A 17154-nucleotide genomic window follows, 5' to 3' on the forward strand; every position below is an offset into this window, starting at 1 on the left:
GTGCATGAGCCCCATGTGAGCTGTGATTTCAATGTATATGTACTTTGCCAAAAACAAGTAATACCCAAGATTTGCAGCACTGAGGCAATGAGTATTAAGGCAAACTCACATACAGCTTGGGCCTGATACAGCAGACTGGTATATTTCTTAATATATTTACTCATTCAGTAGCACTCAGAGGAGAAGCTTGGGCTTAGAAGTCTCTGGTCTGCCCCCAAGCCATAATAGCCAACTTGCAGCCACCAGACTCAGTTGTTGTCCAGCCAGGAATGCTGTGAGCATGTTCCTGGCCCTCCACAGGTATTCATTCCATTGCCATGACAACAGTACAAATACTTCCAACTAGCCCTTGTGGACCACCTGGGAAGACATTCCACTCTCCTGGAGCAAACCTGAGCACACTTTGGTGTCCCCACTTGCCACACATGCCATCAGCACATGTCCACAACATTCCTTTTGCACATACTGCACTTCAGAGTAGCCTATGGCTATAGGAGGTTGGAGCGTGACTCAGTGTCTCTCCACATCTTCAGGGTATGATGCCAGTAATTCTGTGATAAACACTGATTTGAATAAATGAACTAATTAGTGGATAGAGTACTTTTCTAATGTTTTAGCATTACAATCCCTTTAAATAAAATACTACAAGAGTCCATAGTATACACACAACAGGTTTAAAACAAATTGCTGGGGCTGAAACTCTCATTCTGCCTCCCAGTCTCACTCACCAGAACCCCTTCTACTCCTAGGCATTTCCATCAGTGAAAACAAACAAACTCCCAAAACACAACACAAGTGACTTGACTATCATAGACAATGCCAGGGAAAGAAGCTAGACACAAAAAGGGACCTACTGCATAAATCCATTTACATAAAGTTCAAAAGTAGGCAGAACTAAGCAATTGTATTGAGAAAAGTGGGTGTCCTGGGAAAAGGGAGAGGCTCTGAAAACATGAAGGAAGGAGGTTTTTTGGAAACTTGGTGATGTTTCCTTTCAGGCTCAGATGGGTATTCCACATACGTGCTTGCTTCATAAAAATCCATCACACTGTACCCATAAGTCCTGTATATCCTCCTATAACTACATTATAATATATATTCTAAAACCAGCTGACAAACAAATAAAAATTACAAGCCCCTTGGAGCCCACAGTCAGAAAACAAGTGGCTTGGAAAATCAGCTGGCTATGCTTCACTACCCAGCCCAACACCCACCCATGGGACAAATGGCCAAGCTCTTGGGGTGAGGTACTCACGAGGCTTTGACGAGCAACTGATCTCTCTCCTGGAGTTCCTGCTTCAGACTTTCCACTTCCACCTTGAGTTCAATGTTCTTCCAGAGGCGGTAAAGTAATAAAAAAGACACAGTGTAAGGAGCAGGAGTAGCAGCGCTAATGGTGGGCAAACTACTTCTGGCCTGGACTAACTATGCCACCCTTATAACAGCAGATGTTAGACTCAAAACCCTCATTAGCCCTGAGGCAGAGAAAAGGGGAATTATTAAGTTCTGGTGGTCTCAAAAGAAATCCCTGGATTCCTTAAGACTTGGAACAATTATGTAAATGTTCCAAGTGTCTAACAACCAGAGCATTCAAATATCTAGGCATAAATGTCATACAAGTGAAGCTGATTTAAAAATTGTTTGCCCTCCGCCAAGCAAATTTACAGTTTGCTTTTCCCATTCAAAGGCAATTACTTCTAGTTGTTTACAATCACGCATGTGGTTGTTGCAGTGGGAACGTGTTCCAGATTTAAAAACAAAAATAAAATAAAACTTGTGAATGAATAAATGGGAGGCTGCAGCCTGGCCTGTCTTGTTTCTTTGGGAGATTTCAAGACACTCAAAAAAGCACCAGCTTATATAGGGAGCTGTCTCTAAGAGATATCACAGGGCCATCAAACCATCTTTCCCTTACGGGACTGGAACAAAGGAAGTTGCACATGGCCTTGGGCTCACAACTCACTCACTCATGTGAGAACACAAACACAGAAATTTTGGCAGGTGGCAGCCAGTGGAAGGCAGCAGAGGAATGGTGGCCTTCTGACTTAGCCACAAATGCAGTTCAGACAGAATGTACAAAGAATTCATGTCGTGGAGACTTGGATACAGCATGCAAAGGACTGATAGCAAACCAAGATTTCTCTGAATTCTCACTTTTTTTTAAAATAAGTTATGCTGATTTTACATTTTTCTACCATATTTGTATTTTTAAAATAATAACATTTTCATAAAATTTACAATTCAGAGGACATGCCTCCCTCCTTTCTGTCAAGTGTCCCAGAGGAGAAGAGCACACCAGTCAAGAGTGCAGCCCACACTGAAGGACATGGCCCCTTCACAGGAAAAGAATGACAGCAGGTGGACACTCATGTATTTACCTCACAGACACCTGAGTGCTAGTGGCAGGCATTGCAATAAGGACACTGAAGTCAACATGACAGACCTAACTGGCTCTGACTTCATGAGAATACAGCAGCCAGCAGTATGACCTTGTGCCTGTCCTTAGAGACATCCAAGGGATAAGAAAGCAGAGTTGTGACTGTCAGATCCCACAACTGTCAAGAGAGGACCAAGGCATCTACATGACGTGAGGACTGAGAACCAAATAAGCACTGAGAGAAGCCTGTGCTGCTCTCTTCGCTGTCAGACAGGAACTCAGAACTCAAGAAGTCTGTCTATGAGGCAGAATTTATCTCTAGAATAAATGTTCCTTTGTATAAGACAAGACCCTGAGAGGCAGTGCACAATGTCTTCATGTGTGCCTCTGTGAGAAACACCCTCCAAGCCTTGAGTTCCTCCTCCAGCTCCCACAGGGCAGAGCAGGAGTAGAAGCAGACAGAGTATGTTCTAGGAGCATGGCTTGTGTATGACCCAATGGCTAACTAGCATGCCTATGTTCTCCATGCACAGTAAGTATCTCAAGTTGTAAATGTGTGTAAGATGATAGCTGTTTCCAAACCAAGAGTCAGAACGTCTTCAAAGCACAAAATGAACTATTATAAAGCTATAAAACAAAGAGTGAAACAGCTCTTTACTATTGGGAAAGATATGCAAGAAATCATTAAATGAATTTTTTGCAAAATGCAAAACAGAACATGCTGGTACTTATGCAAAACCAGTTTACACACAGAAATTTATGTAAATTTCTACACAAAACTCCTCTGCACAGGACATCAATAATACTGGTTAGATCCAGGGGCTCAAGGATCAGAGCAGAACATCTTTTAGGACCCATATTTTATGTTTTTTTGTTTTTGTTTTTGTTTTTTTCTTTTAAATTCTGAACCACACATACCTATACAAAAGCCTGGTGAGGGAGATAATTAAAGCAGGCATTCAGTCAGTGAAAAGAAGACGTACAATGCAGCAGGCAGGTGAGGCTCAAAACCCACTTTTGTATCACCATGACAGTAGGCAAGTTACTGCCTCTGTTTCCTCACTGTAAGATCAGGATAATCTCTACTGTCTGGGACTGTGCTGAGAATCACAGGAAAATGACCAATGTGTAAGAGCCCCAAAGAGCTGCGGGCCCAGTGGGGAGCAGACAGTTTAACATCTGCTACCTGAAGTCCTGAGATGCTTGGCCACAATACAGTGTGCTCTAATTATTGGTTCCCCTTTAGACTCTGGTTTTATCAGCACTGTGTCCAAACAGGGCCATCCTCTTTGTCTTCCCACCCTGACACTATAGGAAGAAACTGTGCCTTCAGGGACGAGGAAGCTGCTTGGCTCCTGAAAGGGCTTACTTAGAAAGGTAGTAAAATTCCTCTTTAAGAAAGCCTATATAGTCCTCAACTCCCACCCTGCTTGCAGCGCCTTTCCCCCTTTCACAAGTTTTCATCAGCACAAACTTCAGACACAAGAAGATGGAATAATTCCTAGGCCAGGGGCTAATCTACCAGCGAAAGTACTGTTTGGACTCATGGCATCTCTAGCAAACCAAATTCTACTTGCAACTTTCAGAAACAAAGTATGTTTATAGACACAGACCCGCAGGTTAGGACTTCAAATGAAAAGAGACTTTTCTTGACAGTTCTAAGTAAGCACACAGGGATGTAGGTGTCAAACTGCAGAAAATCTGTCCTTCCTAACTCTGGGCAGCCAAAGAGTCTATAAAGCAATGATGGTGACTGCTCAGCACTGGCTGCTTCCTGGAGTAATTCATCCCATTTGCACTTATCACCCCATTTGCACCTGTCATGCCTTTTGTACCTGTCACCTGGTTTCCTCCAAACAGCCCCAGGGCTAACACTTCACTGTGGAAGCAAGCCCAGACAAAGGGTTGACTGGCTAAAAGTCACCCCCTCCACTAGTTGAAAACACTACCATTCACTTGCAAAGCTATTCCAATGCCTGTTTCAAAATAATAAAAAATTATAAAAAGACCAAGACTGTGAGCCAGAAATCTGATGTCAGGAAGATTAAAAGACTTCCTTAAGATCATACATCTCACTTTATTGAGGGTTATTCTAGCTAGCATCATGTTGTTCCCCAAAATCAATCCAAATTAAATGACAACAGCTGTTCATGCTAACGCTAAGAACAAATACCAGTCAAATGTCTTCTCGGAAAAAACATGAGCAAAGACACAAGGGATAGCAGCCAGAAATGGCTACTCACAGTCTTGTAGATGTGCTCGGTGGGGCCAGCAAACTCCTGCTGCATCCTCTCCTCAAGGAAGTAGATGCGAAGTTTCAGGTTGAAATTCTCCTTCTTCAGCTCAGTGATTTGCTGCAAAGCAAGCACAGGACAGTTACTTGGGGTACAGTAGCTAGGCCAAGTGCCAGAAAGAGCTTACCCTGGTTGCAATTACACCAGTACACCATTCCCACTAGCCACAAAAAAGACAATCTGAGCATCAAAATGAATAATGACAGGAAGAAGTAAGTGAAAATGAATGTATGACTCCATATCCATGGGAGAAGGGGGAAATGAGAAGAATGGGAGATGGGAATGGGATAATGGGATAGGATTCGGTGGAAGGGAAGAGGAAGGAGAGAAATGAAGAGAAAAAGAGACAAAAAACAGTAACAGCCACTGGTATATAACTTTTACAGTAATGGCAACTTAAATAAAAACCATCAACAGTCTAAATGGCATCATTTAAGGCAGCAACAAAGAGCAGCACAGTCAAGCTCAATGGATCCTCCACAGAAGTCTTATCTTACAAATACCAACTCAATCAAGAAAATATAACTATTATCATCACTGATGGGTCAAAGTCATGTCATGTGCCTCCTGAAAGAAATCACTGGGAGCAAACAATTCATCTAAAGTACTCCAGTCTGCAGTCATTAACCCAAATCCCAATAAGGAGTCAATCAGAATAACCCAAACTGAAGGACTGTACTTTTGCACAGACCTGAATTCTTCAAAAACCCTAATGGCAATCTAGTAAAAAATGACAGTGGGGACCTTCAAACAAACTGAGGTTACAGAAACAAGACAGGTAAGCACAATGGAAGACTCTCAAATGTTTAAATTTGTATTATATATGGTGGTAATAACTAGGGGAAACCAGAATACAACTTTATGTCAGATTGTAACATATTTTCTAGAAAAGTGTTCTAACAAGACAACTTATGCCAAATAACTGTGTGGTGATAACTGCAGTAAAAGTGCTGGAAAAGAAAAAAGATACATCAAATGTAGGACATTAACTAGTGAATCTACAATGATCTATAATTTCACAACTTTTCTGTGAGTTTAAAATTTGTCAAAGTAAGGGGGCAGAGCTATAATACAAAGTGATATTTACTGCGACCCAACTGTGTAAAAAAAAAATATTGACCTAGATAACTTCGTATGTGGAGCCTCAACTCCTAAGCTACACTGTAGAAGTACTACCCCCATTGTAGAAAAGATCAAGGACCACACCAATAGTACAATAGCTAGGCTCCTATCCTGCTGGGACTCCAGCAACCTGACCTGCCAAGTACACCTCACTGTCTATGGAAAGTAGCTGACATTTTTTCTTTGATCCAGCATTCTAAGCAGGCTAACAAAAAGACTAGCCTAACTCCAAGGAGACGTTAACCTACACACTAAATTAACTTTCTATGTCAACACAAACACCACCACCACACTTACACAGCTACATGTTCTCAAAGCCCTCCCACCATCCCCACACTGAGCTTCTTTGCTTCAAGCTTTAAATCTCTGCCTGGGGGTTGGAGTGGGGGATTCCTTTCCCAGAACTGCAGTCAGGAATGACAGAAGCACAGGTAGAAAAGGACTTGAAATGAGTTTAGAATGATAGTTACCTGCTGGGAAGGAACAGTGGGTGGCAACTGGGACCATCAATGAAGGAGTCCTCTGGGGTGCTAAAAATACTGTTTCTTATCAGTACCATTCATTGATGGCAGTGGCATTTTTTGTTGTTGTTGTTAATTCACTGAACTATTCACACATGTGTACCATGCATCTTATATATCTTCTACAGTTTTAAACATGTATCTTGAAGAACTTTAAAGCATTCTTAAAGTTGAATAGTACATGGTTAATTTAAATTACTATAACCAACAGTCTATGGTTAAATAAATCATGGTATGTCCACTCAATGGAGTATTACAAAGACATAATAAAGAAAGAACAGTTTGTGTACTTATCTCCAAGACACATTGTTAAATAGAAATGTTACAGCATACAACTTTATATATAGTAGACTACTGTTTACATAAAAGAGAGACAGTGAAATGGGAAAAGGAGAGATGATGAAAGATTACAACATTTCAGTTAGACTCTGAGCCTCTGTTTCTTTATCTCTAACATAAGAATGATAAAAATCAATCTCCTGGGTTTCTGTAAGAGAAAAATAAACATATCCGACTATATAAATATGAGAAACCTGGGTCAGGCATGTTGGTATACACTTGTAATCCCATCATTCAGGAAGTGAATGAGGATGGTAAAGTTGGACAACCTGGGCAACATAGTGACACTGTCTCAAGCCACTTCCATTAAAAAAAAAAAAAAAATGTAAAGTTTTGTACATTGACATGAATAAAAGTATCAGAAAAAGTATCAGTACAGAAACAGATATTATAAAAGAAAACCAAACAGAAATTGTAAAAATGGAAACTATAATAGCCAAAAATACAACAACAAAATAGACTTCAAACAGAGACAATCCAATTTCAAATCAATAAAAAATCCAACAGGAAAGAAGAGACAAAATTGAAAATCATTAATACAGCCTGTGAGACAATATCCAAAACTCTATCAAAGTATCTAAAATATTAAAAGATAAATAAGAAAAAGAGTACATTTCAGAAAAAATATACCCCAAAAAATAATTTAAAACTTTCTATATGGAAAATGGCTTAGGACTTCACATCTAAACCATGGTGCACACTAGAGACAAAAACAATGCTTGAAAGCCTGAGAAATTTGACATATTACACACAGAGGTGGGGGGGGTTTCAAAAGGCAGCAAATGTTTCCATCCACTAGAGGCCAGGGACATGGGAAACATTACAGGCTGAAGGAAACTGTCATGCAAGATTCTACATCGAAGAACAACACTAAGGAATGAAGGTAAAACAAGGCACTCTCAAATGCAGGAAAATAAATAGATTCATCAGCAACAGACCTGCTCTAAAGGAAACGACAGAGGAAGTTCTTCAGATTAAAAGGAAGTGATACCAAAGGAAGTGTGGAACCCTGGAAGTGGAAGGAGCAGAAATGTAAGTTGTTAATATCTACATATTCAGTTACAGAAACTATTCAAATGAAAAGCCCATAAATTGTTTAAAATATATGTGACAGATGAAGTAAAACCATAACATAGTCTGGGGAGAGATGTCAAAGTATGTTACATTTGGGATAAAGACAATAATAACATTTCACATCTTACTTATGGTGAAAGGAAAGGAGAGGAGAAATAAAGGGAGAGAGGGAGAATGAAAATGAAGATGAGAAAGAAAGGAGGGGGGAGGAGAGAGAAGTCATCTCAAAAGCAAGTACTAAAATGTCTTAAGGATTTGAAGGTAAACTGTACAAAGATCTATTTAAAATCTAATCAAATATATTTGAGTGAAGTATGAAAAGTATTCAAATACTGGAAAAAATGAGATTTGAAAAGAAAAATAAGACATTAAAATTGTTTTAAAAATTGTTTGCAAAAAAATTAAGCCAAAACACATCGATATATGTTAAATGTAAATGGAATAAATATCTGAGCTAAAATACAGAGGCTATTAGAACAGATTTTAAAGCCAGTTATGAGACTGATGAGATAGCTAACCAGTCAGACAACCTGAGTTCTACCCCTAGGACGTACATGTTAAAAGAAAAGCCATTAAAAAAAAAAAAAAACAACTCCTGCAAGTTGTCCTCTGACCTCCACACTCATGTTGCACACACATGTATGTACACACACACACACAAATAAATATAATATTTATAAAAAAAAACATTGTGTGCTATATACAAGAAATTTATACTATATACCTAAGGATAGAAGTAAGTTCAAAATAAACAAGGGGGACTGGAGATAAAATTCAGAGATTATGCTCATCTAAAGAACCCAGGTTTGATGCTCAGTGCCCACACAGAGCTCAAAATCATCTATAATTCTAGTCCCAGGGGGTCCAATGCCCTCATTTGGCCTCCACAGACACAGAATGCACGTGGTGTACAGACATGCAAGCAGGCCAAACACCATACATATAAAATACAGGTTAAACATATTTTAAATGAATAGAAAATAACAGTGTGCGAACCCTAAATACAAGAAAGCTATAATAATGTCAACACAAAGACTCCATCAAGAGCAAGAGGGATACTGTGTGATGATAAAAAGCAGTGATCCCAATGTACCCAAGTCTGGCACTGCAGTGTCAGATTCATGAATAGAGCAGGAAGGAGAAATGCACAAATCAATTGTTGTTAGAGTTATCAACACTCCTGTGTCATTAATCCAGAAAGGAAAAAAAAAAAAAAAAAAAAGGCAAGTCAGAAAGAACGCCTAAGAACTTCAAACAATACTATCAACCAGCAAGGTCTAACTTGCATCAAGAGAATCTCTTGCACTCTTGCTCTATAGGCACTCAAGTGAACAGGAACTTTAATAAGATATTCTAAGTCACAAAACAAACCTTAAAACACTTAGAAACACCAAAGACAAACTATGCTCTCTGACCATAATGTAATTATACCAAAAGTTGGAGTCGGAAACTAAAAAGGAGAAAAATCATCAAATGCTTAGACATTAAGCAACACACTTCTAGTCTGTCCATGAACAGATCAAAGAAAAAGCTGTAGAGAAAATTAGAAGATACTCTGAATTAAACAAAACAAAATATGATAATATTAAAAATTGTTGGACACAGCGTAACATCAATGCTGAGGAATAAATCTCTATTCCAAATACTCAGCAAATCTCTTCCAAATATTCAGCAAAGAAAGGCCTCAAGTCAACAATTGAAGTTGCTAGCTCAGCAGCAGGAAAATGAGCAAAATAAACCTTTAAAAAGCAAAATTAAGGATAAAATAAATACAAAACGGGTGAAACAGAAAGGGGAAAAACCTGTAGCCCTACTATAGCCAAGGTCTCTGATGATGTCAGAGATGTTGCCATGAGGGCCATTGGGATTCCCAGATTCTAGGCCGCCACCTGGGGCCATGTTGGTGTCCAAGGGCCATGCTACTGCTTGGGCCATCCATGACCATCTGGATGACCTGTGCTGCCACCTGGGGTCATGGGACCTGGACTACTACAGTGGACCATGTCTGGGTCCATGGTTCCACCACAGCTAGGGTCTACATTGAAGTCCATGGCCTATGTGGCCACAAGGGGCCCCTTACAGGTGTGGAGTCTGGAAGGCAATCTGTGGCCTCATTAGAATCTGAGGCCATGCTGCAGACAGGGCCATAATGATCTGGGTGGCCTGTGCTACCACCAGGGGCCATGGTGTCATCCAGGCCCAGGCTGCTGCCTATGGCCATGTCTGGGTCTATGGCCCTATAGCAGTCAGGGTTTGCATTGATGTCTGTGGCTCCTGTTGCCAGGAATGTTGCTGCCAAGGACCATGTCTGGGTTCATGATCTCAACAAAACCAGGGTCTGTGCTGCAACCAAAGGTTACACAGAAGCCCTGGGGAGAGGAATGCTACCTGTGGCCTTATTGGTGTCTGGGGGCCATGTGGCCACCACAGCCATCCTGATCTGAGCGGCCTGTGCTTCCACCTGGAGCCAGGATATTGTCACAGCCCAACCTGCCAATGGCCATGTCTGGACCCACAGTCCTGCTGAAGCTGGGGTCTGTGTTTATGTCTGTGTTCTGTGTCCCTTCAGGTGGACATGAACCAGGTGTGATGGGATCAGGACCATGCTGAGCCATCCCTGCCCTTTGCTGGCCCCAGGATAACTGGCCCCACCCTGTTGGACACTGTAGTACTTGGGAGAGATGGCTCCACCACTCACCCTTGATACTGGAAAGCTAACCCTGATGGTTTAGGCATAGGGGAGCTGGCTCTGGCCCTCACCTGAGGAGAAAGACCCCCACTGGCCTTGACTGATTCAGCTACAATTGAGGCCCACAGTGGGGCCTGGAGTTGCCCACCATAACATCTACCTCATCTAGGGCCTGCTGGAGATCATGACAAGACTGGTCCTATAGAACAGTAACTACAGGATCTCCATGACTTGGAGTAACCTCGGTTTGATTTTTTTTTTTTTTGGGAAGCTGCTGGGAGGTGGGGTATGAAAGGGCTAAGAGGTGAGCAGAATTGGGGTACATGGTGTGAAATTCCCAAAGATTCAGTAAAGAAATTATGTTAAATATTAAAAAGGGGGGAACAACAGAAAACTTGAGTTTAAAATCTAGTTTTTCCAAATTACCAATGAAACTAACAAAAAACCTCTAATAATAGCATCAGAGAAGAAATAAAACACAAAAGCATGTATGAGCCCCCAGGTTTAATTCCTAGTCTTCAAAGAAAAGAAAAATAGGATGAACTAGGGTGAATCAACACAGATTCCACAAAGATTAAAGGGATAACATGCACAATTCTCTATCCAGATATCAGATAATACAACAAACTCACCAAAGGAAAACACAACCTAAACAGTGATGTACCTATCTTCAAAAGTGTATGTAAAGCCTCATAGGAACTGAGGATGTAAGTCAGTTGGTAGAATGTTTGCCTAGCATGTGTGAAGCCCTGGGTCCCATCCCAAATACCATATAAACCAGACATGGTGGTACAGGACTAATGCCAGCCCTAAGGAGGCAGAGGCAGGAAGACCAGTTCAGGATCCATCTTGAGTACATAGTGAGTTCTGGACAACCTTGGGCTATATGATATCTTGCCTCAAGAAAGGAAGGAGGGGAAAAGAAGGAAGGAGGGCAGGGAAGGAAAGGAAAATACAAATATTGATGATTTCAGTAACAATTTCTACCAAATACTGAAATGAAAAGCAATGTCAGATTGTGGGTCTTTCCCATCTGGCTGTATGAGAACAACCTACCCTACCAAAAGCAGACAGAAACATTACAGGAAAACTACAGACTAAATCCTTCATGAGCATAAACACAAAACCTTTGGCTGAAGCTAGGAAATTGAATAAACAGATTGCTACATCATTAGATTGACCCCAGCAACAGAAGGGTAATTCACTGCTCCTCAGTCAGTCCACATAAACTGCCATGCTAACACACCAGAGAATCAAAAGAAATATCATCATATCAGCACATGCAAAAAAAGCATTTTACCAAACCCAACTGCCACTTGGAACACAGGGAGGTCAAGCAGGAATTAGAAACTTCATTAATATGCTAAAAGTAACTACAAATGTGTGTGTATATATATATATATACATATATATATATGTATGTATGTATGTATGTATGTATATATATATATATGTTGTTATACACACACACACACACACACACACACACATATATGTTGTTATATACACACATATATGAGAAAAACTGAATGCTATCACCCTAACTTCAGGAATAAATAAAAATTGTCTACTCTCAGAATTGCTATTCAACACTGTATTTAAAGTCCTGGGAAATATAATATGGGACACACATGTGCACACACACACATACACATACACACACATACAAAATTTAAGGCATTCACATTACAAAGAAAGAAACCTAAAAGAATCTACAAAAAGTTCCTAATACCTAAAAGTCATTTTGGCAAAGTCAGCATGCAAATATCCATTGTATTTCAGTAGAGTGACCATAAACTGAACTTTTTAAGCAGTAGACAAAATAGCTCCAAAAATGAAACCCTTCAGTATAAAGCCTAATGAGACATCCAACTGTGTATTTAAAATACAAAGCATTAATGACACCCCTACAACCATAAAGATTCTTACAAATTCCTGGATTAGAAGACTCTGCTTAAGAAAGTATCCATTCTCTTGAAATTTACTTAAAGATTTAACACAAATCCAATTAAAATACTAGCAGAGTTTTTGTAAACATAGGCAAGCTGATTATAAAGTTTAATTGAAACAGTGAAGAACCAGATGAATTGAAACCATCTTGAAAGAGGAGAAAGTAATGTGAAGATAGGAAATACTGAAATAAGCCCTCCCAAACATGGCCAGGTAAGTTCTGTCATGTGAGTGATAGCTATCAAAGAAGAAAGCAAGTAGGAGCTGGTTCAGGATAAGGATGTCTACCACCAATGCTGAGAACCTGTTTGATCCTTAGAATCCACACAGTAAAAGGAAAAATAAAAAATCAAGTTGTCCTCTGAACTCCACACATGCACTCTAGTGCACACTGTCCATGAACACACAACAAACAAACAAATAAATAAATAAACAAACAAATCTATAGATGCATAAAAAGGGGAAAGGACAGTCTTCTTTCAACAAATGGTACTGGAATTGTATATCCTTTTATGAAAAAAAATTCACCTTGACCTAAATTTTATCTTAAACAGAGTTGATTTAAATCAGCTCACAGATCTAAATGTAACAGGTAAAACAAGATGATTTTTTTGTTTTTGTTTTTGTTTTTTTTACAAAAGACATATAAAAGAAAATTGTCAGGCTCTAGAACAAGGTAAACAGTTCTTTAGACATAACACAGAAGGCATGCTCCATAACAGAAAAAAAAAATCAATAAATTGGGCTTCATGAAAATTTAATTCTTGCTCTGAAAAACAGTGTTAAGAGAATGAAAAGACAAGCTGCACTCTGGGAGAAATATTTGCATATCACATTTCTACATAGGAATTATATGCAGAATACATAATAGCTGTCCAAATATAACTATTAAAAAAAAAAGAACCAAAAACCCTATTTTTCTTGGAGGAAAAACAGGCAAAAGACTTGCACAGAAAGTTCACAGCAGAAGATATGCAGATGGTAAATAGGCACAAAAAAACCATTTCAACATCCTTAGCTTTTAGGGAAACATAAAATAAAACTATAATGAGAAGCACATCTATTGTAAGGGCTAAAACTATTTTTAATTGACAACGGCAAATGCAAAAGGAAATGAGAAGCAAGGAGAATTCTCACTCTCTGGGATGCAAAATGGAACAGCCACATCAGTTAACAGTTTTTGGCATTTTCTGACCAAAACCTACACCTACCAATGAATCTTCAATTTCATTCCTATTCATTCTAAAGTGACAATCTATGCTCACACATAAATCTGAACACAAAGAGTTACTGCAGCTTTATTTTTAAGCATTGAAAGTTGGAAAGAAGTCAAAAAGCCCTCCGAAACCAGAGTGGATGAGCAATTAACCCAATACTCTGAAACAGCATCAGCAGCTATGGTATGCAGACCATGGATGGATTTCAAGGACATGCCACCAAAAAGAAGCCTGTCCCAAACATTACATTAATACATGTTTCTCTGTGTGTGTGTGTGATATTCCAAGAAAAGGAAAATTATAGGGATGGAGAAAACAGAATACTAGTTATCAGAGGTCTGTGGTAGAAAGAGGGTTTGACCACAAAAACGCAACACAAGGGAACTATTGTTACTATGGATCTGTTGTACATGCTGATTGTGGTGATGGTCACAAAAACCTAGAACTGTACACTTACACACACATACATATACACATACAAACAGAAAAGCCTATAATCATACCTTAGTTATATTAGTTACAGGAACATTTGTCAAAATTCATCTATTACGTAAAAATGGTAAAATTTATTGTATATAAGTTATACTTCAATGAAGTTGAGTAAGATGAACCTATTCTACACAGTGAGTTCCAGGCCAGCCAGAGAAATAATTATCTGAAATAAAGAAAGAGAGAGGGGGGAGGGAGGGAGAGAAGAAGGAAGGAAAAGAAAGGCAGGAGGGCGGAAGGGCAGGTGGGCGGGCAGGCAATTGACATAAGGTAACTAAAATATGGTTAAAATAGGAATAGCCATCACATATCGCACATCACATGTACACAGTCATCAGGCTTCTTTTTCAGCAATTTAAAAATAACTAATGTCAATATACTATTCTGTTTTTAAAGATTTATTTATGTGTGTAGTATCTCTATAAGTGTATGTACATGTGTATGCATGTACATGGAGAACACAAGAGGACATAGATATCTACTTCTACCACTCTCTACCTATTCCTTTGAGACAGGGCCCTGGTCTCAGACGAACCAAAGCCAGAAAGGTCCAATGATGCTCCTGTCTCTGCAGACTTTGAAGCCTAAGTTACAACATATGCAAGACTCCTAGTTACATAGGTGCTAGGATCCAAAGCAAATGTTCTGGTTTTTTTTACTATTATTATTATTATTATTATTATTATTATTATTATTATTATTATTATAAGTATTATGCCTGCATGCCACATTATAGATGGTTGTAAGCTACCAAGTGGTTGCTAGAAATTAAACTCCAGACCTCTGGAAGAGCAACCTATGCTCTTAACCTCCGAGCCATCTCTCCAGCCTCCAAAGCAAATGTCCTTAGCCACCAAACCATCTCCATATCCTATATATACTATTGCTTTTAACACATATAGTTTTAGGACTGGATAAAAAAAAAAAATTTTTTTTCTCTTTACAGACCAATCCCAGTTCACCTTCCCTTACTTCCTCCAGTTCCCTGCACTTTCCCCCCACCCCACTCCTCAGAGAGGGTAAGGCCTCCCATGGAAAGTCAACAAAGTCTGTCACATTACCTTGAGTGCTAAGGCCCTCCCCGCTATAACTAGGCTCAGCAAGGTATCCCTCCATAGAGAATGGGCTCCAAAAACCAGTTCATACCCCAGAAATAATCCTGGTCCCACTGCCAGTGGCTCCATGAACAGTCACCCACATTCAAAGGGTCTAGTTCGGTCCTATGCAGATTCCCCAGCTGTCAATCTGGAGTCAGTGACCTCCCACTAGCTAAGGGTCAGCTGTTTCTGTGGATTTCCCAACCAAGTTCTTGATCCTTTTGCTCATATTATGGCTCCTCCCTCTCTTTGACAGGACTCCAGGAGCTCAGCCCAGTGGGGGAAAAAATACTCTATGTTCAATATATCCTTGCCCTCTTTCTATTATACTTAAGGCTTCAATTTTGTGGCTAACAAGAATAGCACAAGAAACAATTGGAAGGTTCATTAAACCTCCTTTTAAATGTTTTAAGAAAACAGCATGTAAAACATTCATTCAAACAAAACTCTGCAGTGCCAGATGCTTCCTATAAAGAGAAACCTTATTCTATTACTCAGCTTCCAATAAAATATTTATGGAAGTTTCTTAGAATGCTCACATTGTACAGAAAACTAAAATTCTTAACACTTGAAAGATTATTTGTCCTATTTTTAAGCATAAGGAAAAAGCAAATGTGCCTTCATAAGGTCAAGCAAATGTCAAAAAGACCCAAATGAATAAAATACGACACAAACACTGTCTTTCCAGCCAGATGGCCAATCAGTTCTGTCTAGCATCTCTTGCCTCAAGTTTTCTTTGGCTGGACTCATTCTGGTTCCTCCACAAACCCTCTTTTTTCCCCAGCTTAGCAACACTGTACTGTCCCACTGGTCATTCATCTTTCAACCCACCTTACCTCAGAAAGAAAACATCTCCATCTTGTGTGCACTTGTCTAAAACACAACAGAGAGCTAAACACTGGCCAGATGCTTCTGTTCAGGAAAGAAAGCCTCACTGTCTTTAGTCAGACAGATCTGCTCATGCCATTCTCCTATAAAACCCCTCAAAACCCCTCATTGCTTTTGTTTTGTTTTCTGTTTTAGTTTGTTTGTTTGTGTTTGTTTTTCCCAACACTCTTATATTCAAATATGTCCCAAAGTGTTGTATGATCTGCCTTCTGCCCTTGCCCCCCCCCCCCACCACACACACACACTCCCCTCAGGTTTTCATAAAAGAATTCAAACTCCAATGTTTTCCTTATGCATATTTTCCCCTCTATGAGAAACAAATTCAAGGGCGTGGGGGGGCACCTTGATGTGAAAGAACTGAAAAACTGCTTACCACGCAAGAAGATAAGCACTCCAAAATATAAAACCAACCAAATATGACTTAGAAACGCAGTGCTCAAAGTAATCTAATACTAGGGCTGCATCTGCCACATTCCAGTTCTCAAAAGCCTCCAGCTCACACTGCTGGGAACTGTAGTCATCTGAAATGAGAGGGTCCCTCTGGGTGACTCTAGTTCCCTCCTGCTCCCACTCTCCATCAAAAGTCTTGACTGGCTGCAAACTCCACCCAAAGCGGAGAAAAGCAAAAGCCAACTGCACAAAAAGGAACGAGGCTCACCTCAGCATAAATATGAGCAAATATAAGGACCTCCCTTTGACTGTTTCCTGGCTTGCCAGACCTCCAAAGCCAAAGCCCACTCTAGCATGCCATTCTTTCAGAGCAAGGGCTATGGGGTCAAAAAACCCACTCTGCAGCTGCTTCTCAGTTGCGTGACCTTGGGAAGATTATTTAACATCTTTGAGTCACTGTTGGCTCATCTATAAAATGAAAATAAAATCAATTACCTTGAAGGGATGTTGTGACAACTAAATGAGCTAAGCACCTGGCAGAGCCTAGCACTTAGCAATTGGTAAACAGGGCAAAGCTTTTAAAAGGAGCCATCTCTCACTGCAGCCCTCCATAAGAACAGCTTTGGGTTAACATAATTTTTTTTAACCCTCTTTGCATGTACAAAACTGTCACACCTCACCAAGACATAATGAAGCTCATGCACTCT

The 17154-nt window shown here is 39.8% G+C and overlaps 1 protein-coding gene across 3 annotated transcripts in view; it reads right to left on the reverse strand.

Moving 5' to 3' along the window:
• Positions 1 to 17154, reverse strand: part of Cdk5rap2 (CDK5 regulatory subunit associated protein 2) — a 179723-nt gene that overhangs the window by 145268 nt on the left and 17301 nt on the right. For all 3 annotated transcript variants that reach the window (XM_051188037.1, XM_051188036.1, XM_051188035.1), the window contains exons 4-5: positions 4621 to 4731; positions 1256 to 1332 (exon numbers count right to left, since the gene is read on the reverse strand). In XM_051188037.1, coding sequence (XP_051043994.1) covers positions 1256 to 1332; positions 4621 to 4731 — 188 coding nt within the window. The remainder of the gene's footprint in view (positions 1 to 1255; positions 1333 to 4620; positions 4732 to 17154) is intronic.

Source organism: Phodopus roborovskii, unplaced genomic scaffold, assembly GCF_943737965.1.
Source record: "Phodopus roborovskii unplaced genomic scaffold, PHOROB, whole genome shotgun sequence".
Taxonomy (NCBI): Eukaryota; Metazoa; Chordata; class Mammalia; order Rodentia; family Cricetidae; genus Phodopus; species Phodopus roborovskii.